The sequence below is a fragment of the Dendrobates tinctorius genome, unplaced genomic scaffold, assembly GCF_039654945.1.
Source record: "Dendrobates tinctorius isolate UK_male_01 unplaced genomic scaffold, ASM3965494v1 ptg000236l, whole genome shotgun sequence".
In the NCBI taxonomy this organism is placed as follows: Eukaryota; Metazoa; Chordata; class Amphibia; order Anura; family Dendrobatidae; genus Dendrobates; species Dendrobates tinctorius.
The window spans coordinates 5,424,219-5,440,414 of NW_027361903.1; the positions used below are offsets into that span (position 1 = coordinate 5,424,219).

Here is a 16,196-nt window from a genome sequence, read left to right on the forward strand (position 1 = left end):
CGCCCCTGCTGGTGAGAGCTTACAATCTACAATGAGGTGAGGGAGATACAGAGTACAGGGGTGTATTTACAATTGTGTATTTACAATGAAGGTGCAGCCATCTTGAATACGTGAGGGATGGATGGAGATAGTGAATGGGCTACACACGCACACTTACACAGAGAATGACTTTGATTAGTGAATGTGATAGGCCGCTCTGAACAAATGTGTTTTGAGGGAGCGCCTAAAACTGTGCAAATTGTGGTTAGTCCTAATTTCTTGGGGTAGAGCATTCCAGAGGACTGACGCAGCTCGGGAGAAGTCTTGGAGTCGGGAGTGGGAGGTACGGATTAGTGCAGAGGTTAGTCGAAAGTCGTTTGCAGAGCGCAGCGATCGGCTAGGCCGATAGACAGAAATGAGGGAAGAAATGTAAGGGGGTGCCGCACTGTGGAGAGCTTTGTGGGTGAGAACAAGTAATTTGAATTGGATCCTATAATGAATGGGCAGCCAATGTAAGGACTGGCGAAGAGCGGACACGTCCAAGTACCGATTAGCCAGATGGACAACCCTGGCCGCTGCATTAAGTATGGACTGGAGAGGGGATAGTCGAGTGACGGGGAGGCCAATTAATAGAGCGTTGCAGTAATCCAGGCGGGAGTGGATCAGTGCTACAGTGAGGGTTTTTGTTGTTTCCATGGTGAGAAAAGGGCGGATTCTAGAGATGTTCTTTAGGTATAAGCGGCAAGAGCGGGCAAGAGATTGTATATGGGATGTGAAGGAGAGATTGGTGTCAAACATAACACTCAGACAGCGCGCCTGCTGCCGGGGCGTTATTGTGGTACCACCCACGGAGAAGGAAATGTCAGATTTAGGGAGGTTAGTAGACGGCGGGAGCAGAAGAAGTTCAGTTTTGGAGAGGTTGAGTTTCAGATAGAGAGCGGACATGATATTGGAGACTGCGGACAGACAGTCACTGGCGTTCTGTAGTACAGCGGGGGTAAGGTCGGGGAATGACGTATATAGTTGTGTGTCATCAGCATAAAGATGGTACTGAAAACCAAATCTGCTGATGGTCTGTCCAATTGGGGCCGTGTAGAGAGAGAAGTGGACCAAGGACTGAGCCCTGAGGTACCCCGACAGTGAGAGGAAGAGGAGATGAAGTGGAGCCAGAGAACAGAACACTGAAGGAGATGTCAGAAAGATAGGAGGAGAACCAGGAGAGCAGTGTCCTTAATGCCTAGTGACTGGAGCCTACAGAGTAGGAGATGGTGGTCAACAGTGTCGTAAGCTGCAGATAGGTCGAGAAGAATGAGCAGAGAGTGGTCACCGTTACGTTTTGCTGTCAGAAGGTCATTGGTCACTTTGATGAGTGCAGTTTCAGTCGAATGTAGGGGGCGGAAGCCGGACTGTGAAGGGTCTAGGAGGGAGTGAGTGGAGAGGTAACGGGTAAGGCGTGAGTATATCAGGCGCTCCAAGAGTTTAGAGATGAAGGGGAGATTGGAGACTGGTCTGTAGTTGTTTGTGCAGGATGGGTCGAGAGCAGGTTTCTTTAGTAATGGAGTAACAATGGCGTGTTTGGAGGAGGATGGGAAAATGCCCGAGGAGAGGGAGAGATTAAAGATTGTAGTTAGTGAGTTGTGACGACTGGAGAGAGAGACTGGAGGAGATGTGAGGGAATGGGATTGGTAGTGCATGTAGTCGGACGAGAAGAAGAGAGGAGTCTGGAGACTTCTTCTGTGATGGGATCAAATGTGGAAATTGAGCCAGGGGAGATGCAGGGAGGGATGGGAGTCACAGCACTTGGTGGTTGGGAGCAGATTTCCTGACTGATATTATCTATTTTTTCTGAAAAGTGGGAGCCAGGTCATCAGCACACATGTCTGTGATAGGGGCTTGTGCTTTTGGCCTGAGGAGGGAGTGAAAGGTGTCAAAAGTTTCTTGGGGTTGTTGGCTAGTGAGATCAGGGTGGTGAAGTAGGTCTGTTTGGCGAGGTGAAGGGCAGCGTTATAGGTTCTTAACATAAATTTGAAGTGGATGAAGTCTTCTAGTGTGCGGGTTTTCCTCCATAAGCGTTCAGCACTCCTAGAGCATGGCTGGAGAAGTTGAGTTTGCGATGTGAGCCAGGGCTGTTTTACTCTGTGTTTGGAGGTTCTGAGGGTGAGGGGAGCTACTTGGTCAAGGGTGCTTCTAAGAGTGTCATTGAAGTAATGTACAGCCAGATCAGGACAGGAAGAAGAGGAGATTGGGGACAGTGATGAGTGTAGGGAGTCTGAAAGTGTCTGAGGGTTAATGGCTTGTAGATTTCTGACTGTGTGGTAGGTAGGAGTGAGCTGGGGTGGGCGAGGATTTGTGAGAGTGAAGGAGAGAATGTTGTGGTCAGAGAGTGGAAGTGGTGAGTTATTTAGGAGGGAGATTGAACAGAGCCGGCCGAAGACCAGATCAAGGGTGTTACCATCCTTATGTGTCTCAGAGGTTGAAAGCTGTGAGAGGCCTAGAGAGGTGGTTAGTGATAGAAGCTGGGATCCAGATGTAGAAGTAGGGCTGTTAATGGGGATGTTGAAGTCTCCCAGGATAAGGGTTGGTAGTTCTGAGGACATGAAGTGCGGCAGCCAGGCTGAAAAGTGGTCAAGGAATGGGTGGGTGAGCCTGGGGGCCGGTATATGACCGCTACCCTGAGGGAGAGGGGACGAAAGAGCCTGACGGTGTGGACCTCAAAAGAAGGGAATAAGAGTGATGGAACTGGGGGGGATGACCTGGAAAGTGCATTGTGGGGACAGGAGTATGCTGACTTCACCCCCAGGTCTGTTTGTGGGTCTCGGGGCGTGAGAGAATTGTAAGCCACCGTAGGAAATGGCAGCAGGAGAGACAGTGTCAGAATCCTGAATCCAGGTTTCAGTGAGGGCCAACAGATTGAGTTGTTCAGAAAGTAGTTGTGCAGGAAAGGAAGCTTGTTACAAGCAGACCGTGGATTCCAGAGGGCACAAATAAAAGATGAAGATGAGGGAGAGCAAGTAATAGTAATAAGATTATTATGGTTTCGATATGAAGTAGGGTAGGGGGTTGAGGTTGGGGGAGATGTCACCTGAAATCAGTAGGAGAAGGAAGATAAAGAGCAAATAGTTGTTGGAATTGTAGGTAGTTTTTTCTGCGATGTGTTTGGGCAAGATGGGCTGAGGTTTCTCAGGAAGGTGAGGAGTGCATGGGAGCTGTACATGGGAGAGGGTAGTATAGAGGGGCTGATGTGTAAGAGTCGTGAAGGAGGGGGGATAGGGTGGTGAATATGGATGGCGAAGGAACACAGGAGGATAAAAATAAAGCACATGGTTGAGGGGGAGAGCAAAGTGTCGGTTACCTGATTCCTGCCCTAACTGCCATGTATAACTGCCGTTTTCATGATGCTTAGCTTCTGTGATGCTTTGCTTAGGGGATGCTTGCGTGCTGTACCCCGCACTGCGTGCTTCCCCTTAGCAACTACTACATATATAGGCCACACTACAGGCTCAGGAGAGAGGGATTGTGGGAGCTGGTTGGGTATAATTTGGCAGCTGGGGCCAGCACACCAGGGGATGGTTAGATGATCAAAGGCACTAGACCAGGCGATGTTAATGTGCTATAGCACCTTCCACCTGATAACATCTACAGAGGCCCCAGTCATGGATCTAAAGCAGTAAGTATTACATACAGTGCAACAAATGAGTTATACCAAAGCTTTAGCAGGCACATTAAAATATGTGGCAAAATGGTAAAGCAGCAGAACTACAGAGTTGTACCATTTGGATATATTGCAGCACAGAAATAGAGTCAGCAGAGGTGGGAAGTTGTATCATTCAGGCTGCTTGCTAGCAGTGAATGGAGTAAATACATGAAGGGTGGCTCAGTTCATTACCATTTAGATATATGCCCCTTAGTGTATTTCAATCTGTGAATGCCCTGTGTACCCCTGTACTTCCTGGTGTACTCCCCTCTGTGTACTCCCCCTCTGTGTACTGCCTCCCTGTATATTCCGTACTCCACCTCTCTGTACTCCCTCCCTGTATACTCTGTACTCCACCTCTCTGTACTGCTTCCCTGTATATTCCATACTCCACCTCTCTGTACTCCCTCCCTGTATACTCTGTACTCCACCTCTCTGTACTGCTTCCCTGTATACTCCGTACTCCACCTCTCTGTACTCCCTCCCTGTATACTCTGTACTCCCCCTCTGTGTGCTGCCTCCCTGTATAATCTGTACTCCCCCTCTCTGTACTCCCTCCTTGTATACTCTGTATTCCACCTCTCTGTACTCCTTCCCTGTATACTCCGTACTCCACCTCTCTGTACTCCCTCCCTGTATACTCTGTACTCCCCCTCTGTGTACTGTCTCCCTGTATAATCTGTACTCCTCCTCTGTGTGCTGCCTCCCTGTATACTCCGTACTCCCCCTCTGTGTACTCCCCTATATGTACCCTCTATATGTCCTTCCTCTGTCCTCCCGCACATTTCTCGCTGTGCGGCGCTCAGTAAACATCCGTGAGATAATATTTACCGTGATTCGTCAGACGATGGCGAAACTGCGGAAAGAAAGACGACAATAAGATACAAGGAACATAGGGGGCGCTAATCACTAACATGGCCAGTGTCGAGCTGCGGTGCCAAGGGCCCACCAGTAACATTGACTTTGGGGACCCACTCGTCACCTGTATACAAATATTACACTGCTCCCATTCCCAGATTCACCGCTCTCTATAATAATACACTGGGTGAATGATCAGCAAAACATGTGAATTATGCCAAGTACTGCCCATCCAGTGGGGTTGTGGGCCCCTGACTGCACAAGGGCCCTCCGGAGGATTCCCCTATGGGCCAGCCCGAGCATGGCAAGAAGCAAATGAGCTGTAACACATGGCAACCAGAGATCGTCATCATTCAGGATCATGTACGATCATCAGATCACTTTCTCAGTCACAAGATCTCTGCTTGCTGTCAGTGCTGGAACACAAAGTGTTAAATAACATTCCTGCAGAGATTTCGGCCCTGTATTCAGGGGTTGAGGCGCAGCAGTCACCGCGGGGCCCGGGCACATGTGGGGTCCAAAGACCCCGAAGATAAGGAGAGGAGTTCCTTATCTTACACCGCAGCTGGGGGTCCGGACCCAGAACTCAGGGTTTGGGGGACACATCGGTGGCAGCACAGATCCCGGATTGTTACAATGTATCAGCCGAGAGTTCAGGCTCATATGTCTCACAGAGGACTGGATACAATGTAACAAACCCTCAGCTGTAAGGAGCACTAGGGCAGGTCAATGGGAGCAAGAAAAGATCTTGTGATTGGGGAGGAAGTGAAGGCTCATAACAAAGTCCGGACCACGGTTATGTTCATACAGAGGTTTCCATTGTTCTTACGGAAATGTTCACATGGGAGGAAGGAAGAGGGAGGAAGAGGAAGGAAAGAAGGAAGAGGAAGAACAAGGAAGGGGAAGGAAGAGAGAGGATGGAAGGAATGAAGAGGAAAGAAAGAAGGAAGAAGGAAGGGGAAGGAGGAAGGAAAAGGAAGGAGACAGAAGGAAGAGAGAGGAAGGAAGAGGAAGAACAAGGAAGGGGAAGGAAGAGAGAGGATGGAAGGAATGAAGAGGAAAGAAGGAAGGGGAAGGAGGAAGGAAAAGGAAGGAAGAAGGAGACAGAAGGAAGGAAGAGGAAGAACAAGGAAGGGGAAGGAAGAGAGAGGATGGAAGGAATGAAGAGGAAAGAAAGAAGGAAGAGGAAGGAAAGAAAGAAGGAAGAAGGAAGGGCAAAGAAAAAGGAAAAGGAAGGAGACAGAAGGAAGAGAGAGGAAGGAAGGAATGAAGGAAAAGGAAAGAAAGAAGAGGAAGAAGAAGGAAGAGGAAGAAGAAGGAAGGGGAAGAAGAAGGAAGGGGAAGGAAAAGGAAGGAAGAGGAAGAAAGAAGAAGGAAGATAAAGGAGTGAAGAGAGAAAGGTAGGAAAGAAGGAAGAGACAGAGGGAGGAAGTCAACCCATAATATGTGCTGCCCCTTACATTCTAATGATCAAGTTGCCTCGTCTGGAGTTCATGTTTTGATCTCCGACTTTCAGAAGATGGCTGCGTCCATCAGGTGTCTGGCAGCTCAGTGTCACTCTACAGCTCCATACGGGGCTGAGACTATTCCACAACTGTGCTAAGCCTGAATACAGCCAGAACCACAGTCCATCTTTACTGTGAGACATTAATTTCAGTCCATCCAGAAAATTGCTAGAACCTTGAAGGTATACTCCAGTGCTGTCTCCAGTCTGAATCTACAGTGTGCACTTTGTAATAATAAGTGTTGGGTGTAATGCCTGACTGTCAGGCGTCCCTCAGAGTCAGGGGCAGCTCTCAGCTGTAGCTAATAGGGGGTCCCATCAATAGACCCCACTGTGGGCTCAGGACGCTCAGGCAGGCAGTGATGGACGGCGTCTCCAGTAATGGTGGTACTTGTGCTGTCTATGCTCCTGGCCCTGCATTTTCTGTAGATTGTCAGCTCTTATGCTCCAGGAGGAGGTGACAGTCTCTGCTCCTGTGTGTCTGGTGCTGTACGCCCCCCACCCTGACATACCGTCTGAGACGTTGGGGTACAGCACATAAGGATGATGAAGGTGAGGAGGAATCCGGGTCTGCGGCTCATCATGGCCTCACACATCCTGCAGGTCTCCGTCCATCGCACAGTCCAGAGTCTACACGGCTCGTCCCCGACCTTTACATTAGTAAATAATGAGGCTGGTGCCGGAGCTCAGCGCAAAACATACAGATGTAGCAGAGCTCAGTGTGTCATTTACCTGTCAGGGTCCCCCAACACCCCCACGTGGCACAACCATATATAAGGGCAGGGGGAGCAGCCCCCCAACTCCTCCACATGGCACAACCATATAAAAGGGGGGCAGCCCCCAACACCCCCACATGGCACAACCATATAAAAGGGGGGCAGCCCCCAACATCTCCACATGGCACAGCCATATATAAGGGGAGTAGCCCCCCAACACCTCCACGGGGCACAACCATATATAAGGGGAGCAGCCCCCCAACACCTCCACGTGGCACAACCATACATGAGGGGGGGCATCCCCCAAAAACTCCACGTGGCGCAATATAAGGGGAGCCAGCCCCCCAACACCTCCACATGGCACAACAATATTTAAGGGGGTATCCACCAACACCTCCACATGGCACAACCATATAAAAGGGGAGCAGCCCCCCAACACCTCCACATGGCACAACCATATAAAAGGGGGGCAGTGCCCCAACACCTCCACATGGCACAACCATATAAAAGGGGAGCAGCCCCCCCAACTCCTCCACATGGCACAACCATATAGAAGGGGGGCAGTCCCCCAACACCTCCACGTGGCACAACCATATAAAAGGGGAGCAGCCCCCCAACACCTCCACATGGCACAACCATATATAAGGTGGGCAGCCCCCCAACACCTCCACGGGGCACAACCATATACAGTGGAGAAAAAAAGTATTTAGTCAGTCAGCAATAGTGCAAGTTCCACCACTTAAAAAGATGAGAGGCGTCTGTAATTTACATCATAGGTAGACCTCAACTATGGGAGACAAACTGAGAAAAAAAAATCCAGAAAATCACATTGTCTGTTTTTTTTTCATTTTATTTGCATATTATGGTGGAAAATAAGTATTTGGTCAGAAACAAAATTTCATCTCAATACTTTGTGATATATCCTTTGTTGGCAATGACAGAGGTCAAACGTTTTCTGTAAGTCTTGACAAGGTTGCCACACACTGTTGTTGGTATGTTGGCCCATTCCTCCATGCAGATCTCCTCTAGAGCAGTGATGTTTTTGGCTTTTCGCTTGGCAACACGGACTTTCAACTCCCTCCAAAGGTTTTCTATAGGGTTGAGATCTGGAGACTGACTAGGCCACTCCAGGACCTTGAAATGCTTCTTACGAAGCCACTCCTTCGTTGCCCTGGCGGTGTGCTTTGGATCATTGTCATGTTGAAAGACCCAGCCACTAGAGTTGAGCGAAACGGGTCGAAAAAATTCAAAAGTCGCCGACTTTTGGCAAAGTCGGGTTTCATGGAACGAAACCCGACCCTAGGATGAGGTCGGCCACGAGGTCGGCGACTTACGCGCCAAAGTCGCGTTTCAAAAGTTTGTTTTGCGCTCTTTTTCAGCCAATCAGGATCCACGGACACTGTGGGCAACGTGATGACCTAGGCACGGGTCACCACCATCTTTCAGAAAGGCATGCAAGTGATTGGCTTGCTTTGGTGGGCGTCACAGGGGGTATAAAAGGGCGTGCACGCCGACCGCCATCTTACTTCTGCCGATCTTAGTATAGGGAGAGGTTGCTGCTGATTCTGTAGGGAGAGCGTTAGGCAGGGAAGAAGACAAAAAAACTGCTTCTGCTGCTAGCGATTTGGCCTGCACAACACACAAGTCACTGTGTGTGCAGTGCAAGGGGAGGCTATATTGTGGTGTATCAGTGGTGTTGGTTGTTGGGCTGCCTTTTAAGGCTTCCTGACACGCTGGCATTGCTGTTTACCCACTGCTCCGCAAACTGCTTTTTTAAAAGCAATCCAATCTCCCTTATCCTCTAGTCACTTTTGTCACAGCTGTGCCATCGAGCCTGTCACATAGCGCTCAGATATCAGTGGGCCTCACACAATCCACAAGTGTCCAGTGTCCAAAAGTGTACGCAGAGATTCAAAATCTCCATTATCCTCTCGTCACTTTGGTCACAGGCAGCTGTGCCATCGAGCCTGTCACATAGCGCTCAGATATCAGTGGGCCTCACACAATCCACAAGTGTCCAATGTCCAAAAGTGTGCGCAGAGATTCAAAATCTCCATTATCCTCTCGTCACTTTGGTCACAGCTGTGCCATCGAGCCTGTCACATAGCGCTCAGATATCAGTGGGCCTCACACAATCCACAAGTGTCCAGTGTCCAAAAGTGTGCGCAGAGATTCAAAATCTCCATTATCCTCTCGTCACTTTGGTCACAGGCAGCTGTGCCATCGAGCGTGTCACATAGCGCTCAGATATCAGTGGGCCTCACACAATCCACAAGTGTCCAGTGTCCAAAAGTGTGCGCAGAGATTCAAAATCTCCATTATCCTCTCGTCACTTTTGTCACAGGCAGCTGTGCCATCGAGCCTGTCACATAGCGCTCAGATATCAGTGGGCCTCACACAATCCACAAGTGTCCAGTGTCCAAAAGTGTGCGCAGAGATTCAAAATCTCCATTATCCTCTCGTCACTTTGGTCACTGGCAGCTGTGCCATCGAGCCTGTCACATAGCGCTCAGATATCAGTGGGCCACACACAATCCACAAGTGTCCAATGTCCAAAAGTGTGCGCAGAGATTCAAAATCTCCATTATCCTCTCGTCACTTTGGTCACAGCTGTGCCATCGAGCCTGTCACATAGCGCTCAGATATCAGTGGGCCTCACACAATCCACAAGTGTCCAGTGTCCAAAAGTGTGCGCAGAGATTCAAAATCTCCATTATCCTCTTGTCACTTTGGTCACAGGCAGCTGTGCCATCGAGCGTGTCACATAGCGCTCAGATATCAGTGGGCCTCACACAATCCACAAGTGTCCAGTGTCCAAAAGTGTGCGCAGAGATTCAAAATCTCCATTATCCTCTCGTCACTTTGGTCACAGGCAGCTGTGCCATCGAGCGTGTCACATAGCGCTCAGATATCAGTGGGCCTCACACAATCCACAAGTGTCCAGTGTCCAAAAGTGTGCGCAGAGATTCAAAATCTCCATTATCCTCTCGTCACTTTGGTCACAGGCAGCTGTGCCATCGAGCGTGTCACATAGCGCTCAGATATCAGTGGGCCTCACACAATCCACAAGTGTCCAGTGTCCAAAAGTGTGCGCAGAGATTCAAAATCTCCATTATCCTCTCGTCACTTTGGTCACAGGCAGCTGTGCCATCGAGCGTGTCACATAGCGCTCAGATATCAGTGGGCCTCACACAATCCAAAAGTGTCCACTGTCCACAAGTGTGTGCAGAAATTCTAAATCTCCCCTGTCCTATAGACACCTTGTACCTTGTTTTACATTACTATATAGTTTGTTGGATTTTGTCTACATTTCTACCAAAAATGAGGAAGGCTGGTGGAAGAGGCCGTGGAATTGGGCGGGGGTTGGCAGCTGGTAATGATGGTGTTGATGGTGGATCTGATGGTAGTGGCAAGAGCAAAATAGGACCGAATGCAGGAGGTGCTGACCCTGCGTCATCGTCTGGCTACATAAGGCCTCGAACGCTTAGTTTTCTAGGAGTTGGCAAACCGCTTTTAAAGGCAGAGCATCAGGAAAAAGTTTTGTCTTACATTGCTGACTCAGCCTCCAGCTCTATCGCCTCCTCTTCTTCAGTTGTAAAAAGTAAAAGCACTGAGTCGTCATTGGAGGCTCATGTTCATGAACCACACCTTTCCTTGTGTCCTTCACCCCAACCAAGATTGAAGGATGATGCAGGCCATACTACTGATTACTCCATGGAGCTGTTTTCACATACCATGCCTGGATTATCAAGTCAAATGGTGAATTACCCAGGCCAAAATGAATCTGACATGGAGTGCACTGATGCACAGCCGCTGATAGATGATTCTGCTGGTACATTCACTCAGAGCACTACATTGTCCTCGCAGTGTACAGAGCCAGATTCTGACCCTGATGAGACTCAGGTGCCCCTTCCCGCACACTATACCACCATACACGGTGACACAGAGAAAGGTGCACATGACATAGAAGAGGAGGTGATGGATGACCCAGTTGTTGACCCAGATTGGCATCCATTGGGGGAAGAGGGTGCTGCTTCCAATAGCTCAGATGAGGAGCATCCACAGCAGACATCGACATCGCAACAGCTGTTATCTGGCAGGCCCGGAGCACTCCAAAGACAGGTTCCAAACATCAAAAGAGTTGCTGGACAGCTTGTCCAGAGGGTCAAAAGATCACAGCGTGCTAGGCCGCAAAATGTCTGCCAAAGTAGGAAGATTGCAGTGTGGCACTTTTTTGAACAAAATCCTCATGATCAGGCCAAGGTTATCTGTAAGAAGTGCGCAAAGACCTTTAGCCGAGGGAAAAATCTGAAAAATTTGAATACCAGTTGCATGCTTAGACATTTAACCAGCATGCACTTGCAAGCGTGGACACAACACCAAACCTCAAGTGCCACATGTGCAACTGATCACAACGAAGGTAGTCAGCAACGCTACATTGTTTCCCCCACTGTAAGCCCACCGGTTAGCACAGCAGCAAATGTTGAGGTGTCGTTGCAAGACCACAACAGTCAGGGAATCCCACTGTTATATCAACGAAAGACTGATTCTAGGCCATCAGAAAGAACACCAACTCCATCACCATCATCAACCCTCTCTCAGTCCGCCCTGTCCACCGCTACTTCCACCATATGCAGCTCTCAAGTCCAGCTCACCCTCCCAGACACTATGAGTAGGTCAAGAAAGTACTCAGTCTCTCATCCGCGTACACTGGGTTTGAACGCCCACATTGCCAAACTAATCTCGTTTGAGATGATGCCCTTTCGGTTGGTGGAAAGCTCAGCTTTCCGCGAACTCATGGCCTATGCAGTACCACGCTATGACCTACCCAGTCACCACTTCTTCTCTCGCAAAGCCATCCCAGCCCTCCACCATCATGTAAAAGACCGCATTGTCCATGCACTCAAGCAGTCAGTGAGCAGAAAGGTGCACCTCACAACTGATGCATTGTCCTGTCGGCATGGCCAGGGCCGTTACGTGTCCATCACTGAGCACTGGTTTAATGTGGTGGATGCAGGGTCCACAGGAGACAGCGGTGGTGGGACAGTGCTGCCTAGCCCACGGTATAGGAAACAGTTGGCTGTAGGCGTTCGACCCTCCTCCTCCTCCTCCAGAAGCGAAAGCTCGTCCACAGAGCGCAGTCGTACGAGCACTCCATCTGCAGCTGCCACTGTTGCACACGATGTGTCCCCCTATCGAGCAGCTAGTGGAAAGCGTCAGCAGGCTGTGTTGCAGATGATGAGTTTGGGCGACAGACACACCGCCGAGGTGCTGGCCGAGTACTTGAAGCGACAAACTGAGTCATGGCTGGGCAGTGTACATCTTGAGGCAGGCAAGGTAGTTAGTGATAACGGCCGTAATTTTGTGGCAGCCATAGCCCTTTCAAAACTCAGCCACATACCTTGCTTGGCTCACACCTTGAACCTGGTGGTGCAGTGCTTCCTCAAAAATTATCCGGAGTTAACAGCCCTGCTCCAGAAGGTGCGAAGACTGTGCGCGCACATCCGCCGGTCGCCTGTACACTCCGTTCGTATGCAGAAGCTGCAGCGATTGCTCCACCTTCCCAACCACCGCCTCATTATCGACATTGCAACAAGGTGGAACTCCACCCTGCACATGGTGGAGCGGCTGTGCGAGCAGAGGCAGGCCATAATGCATTTGTGGGAGGATACACGGCCAGGCACTTTGAGAGCAGACATGGAGTTGACAGGCGTGCAGTGGTCGAAGCTGAAAGACCTTTGTAAAGTCCTTCAGTGTTTTGAGGAATGCACACGGCTGGTGAGCGCAGATGACGCCATCCTAAGCATGAGCATCCCACTTATGCGTCTGCTCATGCAAACTTTGACGCACCTTAAGGAGCAGGCGTCTGCAGCCAATGTTGATGAGGAGGAAGAGGAGGAGGGAATCCTTTGATGACATTCAGCCATTGTCTGCTCAGGGACCTCTCCTGGACGAGGTGGAGGAAGAAGAAGAGGAGGAGGAGGATGATGGGGATGATTACTTAGGGGTGGAGGATGCATCTCGTGGGGCAAGTGAAAATGTTGGCGTGGCAAGGTCTGGTACAGGGTTTGTGCGTGACTGGAGGGATGTGGATTTGCCAGAAAGTGCTCCTCCACCCAGCACTCGCAGTGCATCATTGACACCGGGAACATTGGCCCACATGTCAGATTATGCCTTGCGGATCCTAAAAAGGGACCCACGCATTGCCAAAATGATGAACGATGACGACTACTGGTTGGCCAGCATCCTGGATCCACGCTATAAAGGCAAATTACAAAACATCATGCCACAGGAGAACCTTGACCTAATATTGGCTAATAAACAAGCAACTCTGGTAAATCGGTTGCTTGAGGCATTCCCAGCACACAGCAGCGGTGATGGTTCTCACACGAGCCGTACGGGCCGGGGGCAGCTTGGCAGAGGTGTTCGTGGTGCACACAGCAGAAGTGGCGTTGGAGACAGGGGTTTCATGACAATGTTGTGGACTGATTTTTCAAATACCGCTCACACAACTGGTAATACTGCATCGATGGAAAGTGACAGGAGACAGCAGTTGTCAACTATGGTTACAAACTACTTTTCCTCCCATATCGATGTTCTCCCACACAGGTCATTCCCCTTTGACTATTGGGCCGCTAAACTGGACACCTGGCCTGAATTGGCCCAATATGCCTTACAGGAGCTCGCTTGCCCAGCTGCAAGTGTGCTATCGGAAAGAGTTTTCAGTGCAGCTGGATCAATCCTGACAGAAAAAAGGACCCGTCTGTCAACCCAAAATGTGGATGATCTAACCTTCATTAAAATGAACCATGCATGGGTTTCCAAGGATTTTGTCCCACCTTCCCCTGATGACACATAGGGTGACAGAAAAATGGCTTGCTTTGGTCCACCTCTTCCTGGTACTTCACCTATTTCGCCTTTTGCATCAGCTGAATGTCCAACATCAACATATGCCACTTTCTAAAACTCCCTAACTGTGCTGCCTTCCCCCCCATGGCCGGGGTCACCACCTACCGCACGACACCATGCGAGTGCCGTTGCCCTGGACAGGTGGGTAGGCCGACTCTTGGGCGCGGGCACTGACACAGGGTCCCTCATAGTGCAATCAAGTGTCTCTGACGGTGGTGGTGCACACCCGCCGTCAGACACACCGCTCTACTATGAGGGGCCCAGTGCCAGTACCGACGCCCACGAGTGGGCCACCCTTGCTTGGGCAGGGCCCCAGCATTTGCAATCTTTACCTCTCCCTGCTCCTCCGCTGTGTAATCTGGGCGGTCAAATCCATACTGTGCCTGACACCGTCTGAGCCTGCCTCCTGAGACATATATTTTGAATGTGTACGCTATCCATACATGTTATCCGGGGATACGGTACCCTTTCTAACCTTTGTGCAATCACGTGCAATCCATACTGTGCCTGACACCGTCTGAGCCTGCCTCCTGAGACATATATTTTGAATGTGTACACTATCCATACATGTTATCCAGGGATACGGTACCCTTTCTAACCTTTGTGCAATCACGTGCAATCCATACTGGGCCTAACACCGTCTGAGCCTGCCTCCTGAGACATATATTTTGAATGTGTACGCTATCCATACATGTTATCCGGGGATACGGTACCCTTTCTAACCTTTGTGCAATCACGTGCAATCCATACTGGGCCTGACACCGTCTGAGCCTGCCTCCTGAGACATATATTTTGAATGTGTACGCTATCCATACATGTTATCCAGGGTTACGGTACCCTTTCTAACCTTTGTGCAATCACGTGTAATCCATACTGGGCGTGAGAACGGCTGGCGAGCTGTTAAGCAAGCTACAGCACCTGTCCAGACAAGTACAGGGATTCCCTAGCGAGGAGACTTATTTGATTGTTTTCAATGTTGGGACAGCAATTTTTGGGGAGCACTATACTCTGGAGAATGATAGATGGGGCCCACCATACACTGGAACATTCCAAAGGTGGACATCAGACACTGGAGCAGCATTTACAGGGCCCATTATACACAAGAGCATTAGAAATGGGGCCCATTATGTTTGGAGCATTATTTGGGCCCATAAGACAGTGGAGCTTCATCCATGGGGACCAACATATACTGTAGCATTATGTGGAGCTCATCATATACTGTTTCAAACATTATATGGGACCAATGATTCTGTATGGAGAAATAGATGGGCCTCGTCATGAGATGTAAAAAGTGAGGTATTTTTCATTGTACTATACCGCTATTTATCTGCCGTATCGGAGCGTGATGAGTTGTGGTATGTGTAAAGGGGCGCTCTTTCGCCCAGGGCACATGAAAACCTGCAGCCAGCCCTCCCCCCCACAACTTTAGCCACATAACCCCCATTTTTCAGTGCGTAACTTGTATTATGAAGTTAATTAAGGTTGACAAGCTTAAGTAAGAAGAATTGATGCTTTTGGCATTCAAATGGGCACTGTAGGTGTGTTTCCTGTCCTCCTCTCACTGCCGACTTTTATTCCCCATTGACTTACATTGGGTTTCGTGTTTCGGGACGACCCCGACTTTTCCCTATAATCGGACGATCTTGCTCGACCCGACTTTTGGAAAAGTCGGGTTTCATGAAACGAAACGCGACCCTAAAAAACCAAAAGTCGCTCAACTCTACCAGCCACGTTTCATCTTCAATGCCCTTGCTGATGGAAGGAGGTTTGCACTCAAAATCTCACGATACATGGCCCCATTCATTCTTTCATGTACCCGGATCAGTCGTCCTGGCCCCTTTGCAGAGAAACAGCCCCAAAGCATGATGTTTCCACCACCATGCTTTACAGTAGGTATGGTGTTTGATGGATGCAACTCAGTATTCTTTTTCCTCCAAACACGACAAGTTGTGTTTCTACCAAACAGTTCCAGTTTGGTTTCATCAGACGATAGGACATTCTCCCAAAACTCCTCTGGATCATCCAAATGCTCTCTAGCAAACTTCAGACGGGCCCGGACATGTACAGGCTTAAGCAGTGGGACACGTCTGGCACTGCAGGATCTGAGTCCATGGTGGCGTAGTGTGTTACTTATGGTAGGCCTTGTTACATTGGTCCCAGCTCTCTGCAGTTCATTCACTGGGTCCCCCCCGCGTGGTTCTGGGATTTTTGCTCACCGTTCTTGTGATCATTCTTACCCCACGGGGTGGGATTTTGCGTGGAGCACCAGATCGAGGGAGATTATCAGTGGTCTTGTATGTCTTCCATTTTCTAATTGTTGCTCCCACAGTTGATTTCTTCACTCCAAGCTGGTTGGCTATTGCAGATTCAGTCTTCCCAGCCTGGTGCAGGGCTACAATTTTGTTTCTGGTGTCCTTTGACAGCTCTTTGGTCTTCACCATAGTGGAGTTTGGAGTCAGACTGTTTGAGGGTGTGCACAGGTGTCTTTTTATACTGATAACAAGTTTAAACAGGTGCCATTACTACAGGTAATGAG

The 16,196-nt window shown here is 49.6% G+C and overlaps 1 protein-coding gene across 1 annotated transcript in view; it reads right to left on the bottom strand.

Moving 5' to 3' along the window:
- HABP2 (hyaluronan binding protein 2) overlaps positions 1-6,631 on the bottom strand; it is a 41,398-nt gene extending 34,767 nt beyond the window's left edge. The window contains exons 1-2 of the mRNA XM_073556643.1: positions 6,548-6,631; positions 4,505-4,529 (exon numbers count right to left, since the gene is read on the bottom strand). Coding sequence (XP_073412744.1) covers positions 4,505-4,529; positions 6,548-6,631 — 109 coding nt within the window. The remainder of the gene's footprint in view (positions 1-4,504; positions 4,530-6,547) is intronic.
- Between the last annotated feature and the right edge of the window lie 9,565 nt (positions 6,632-16,196).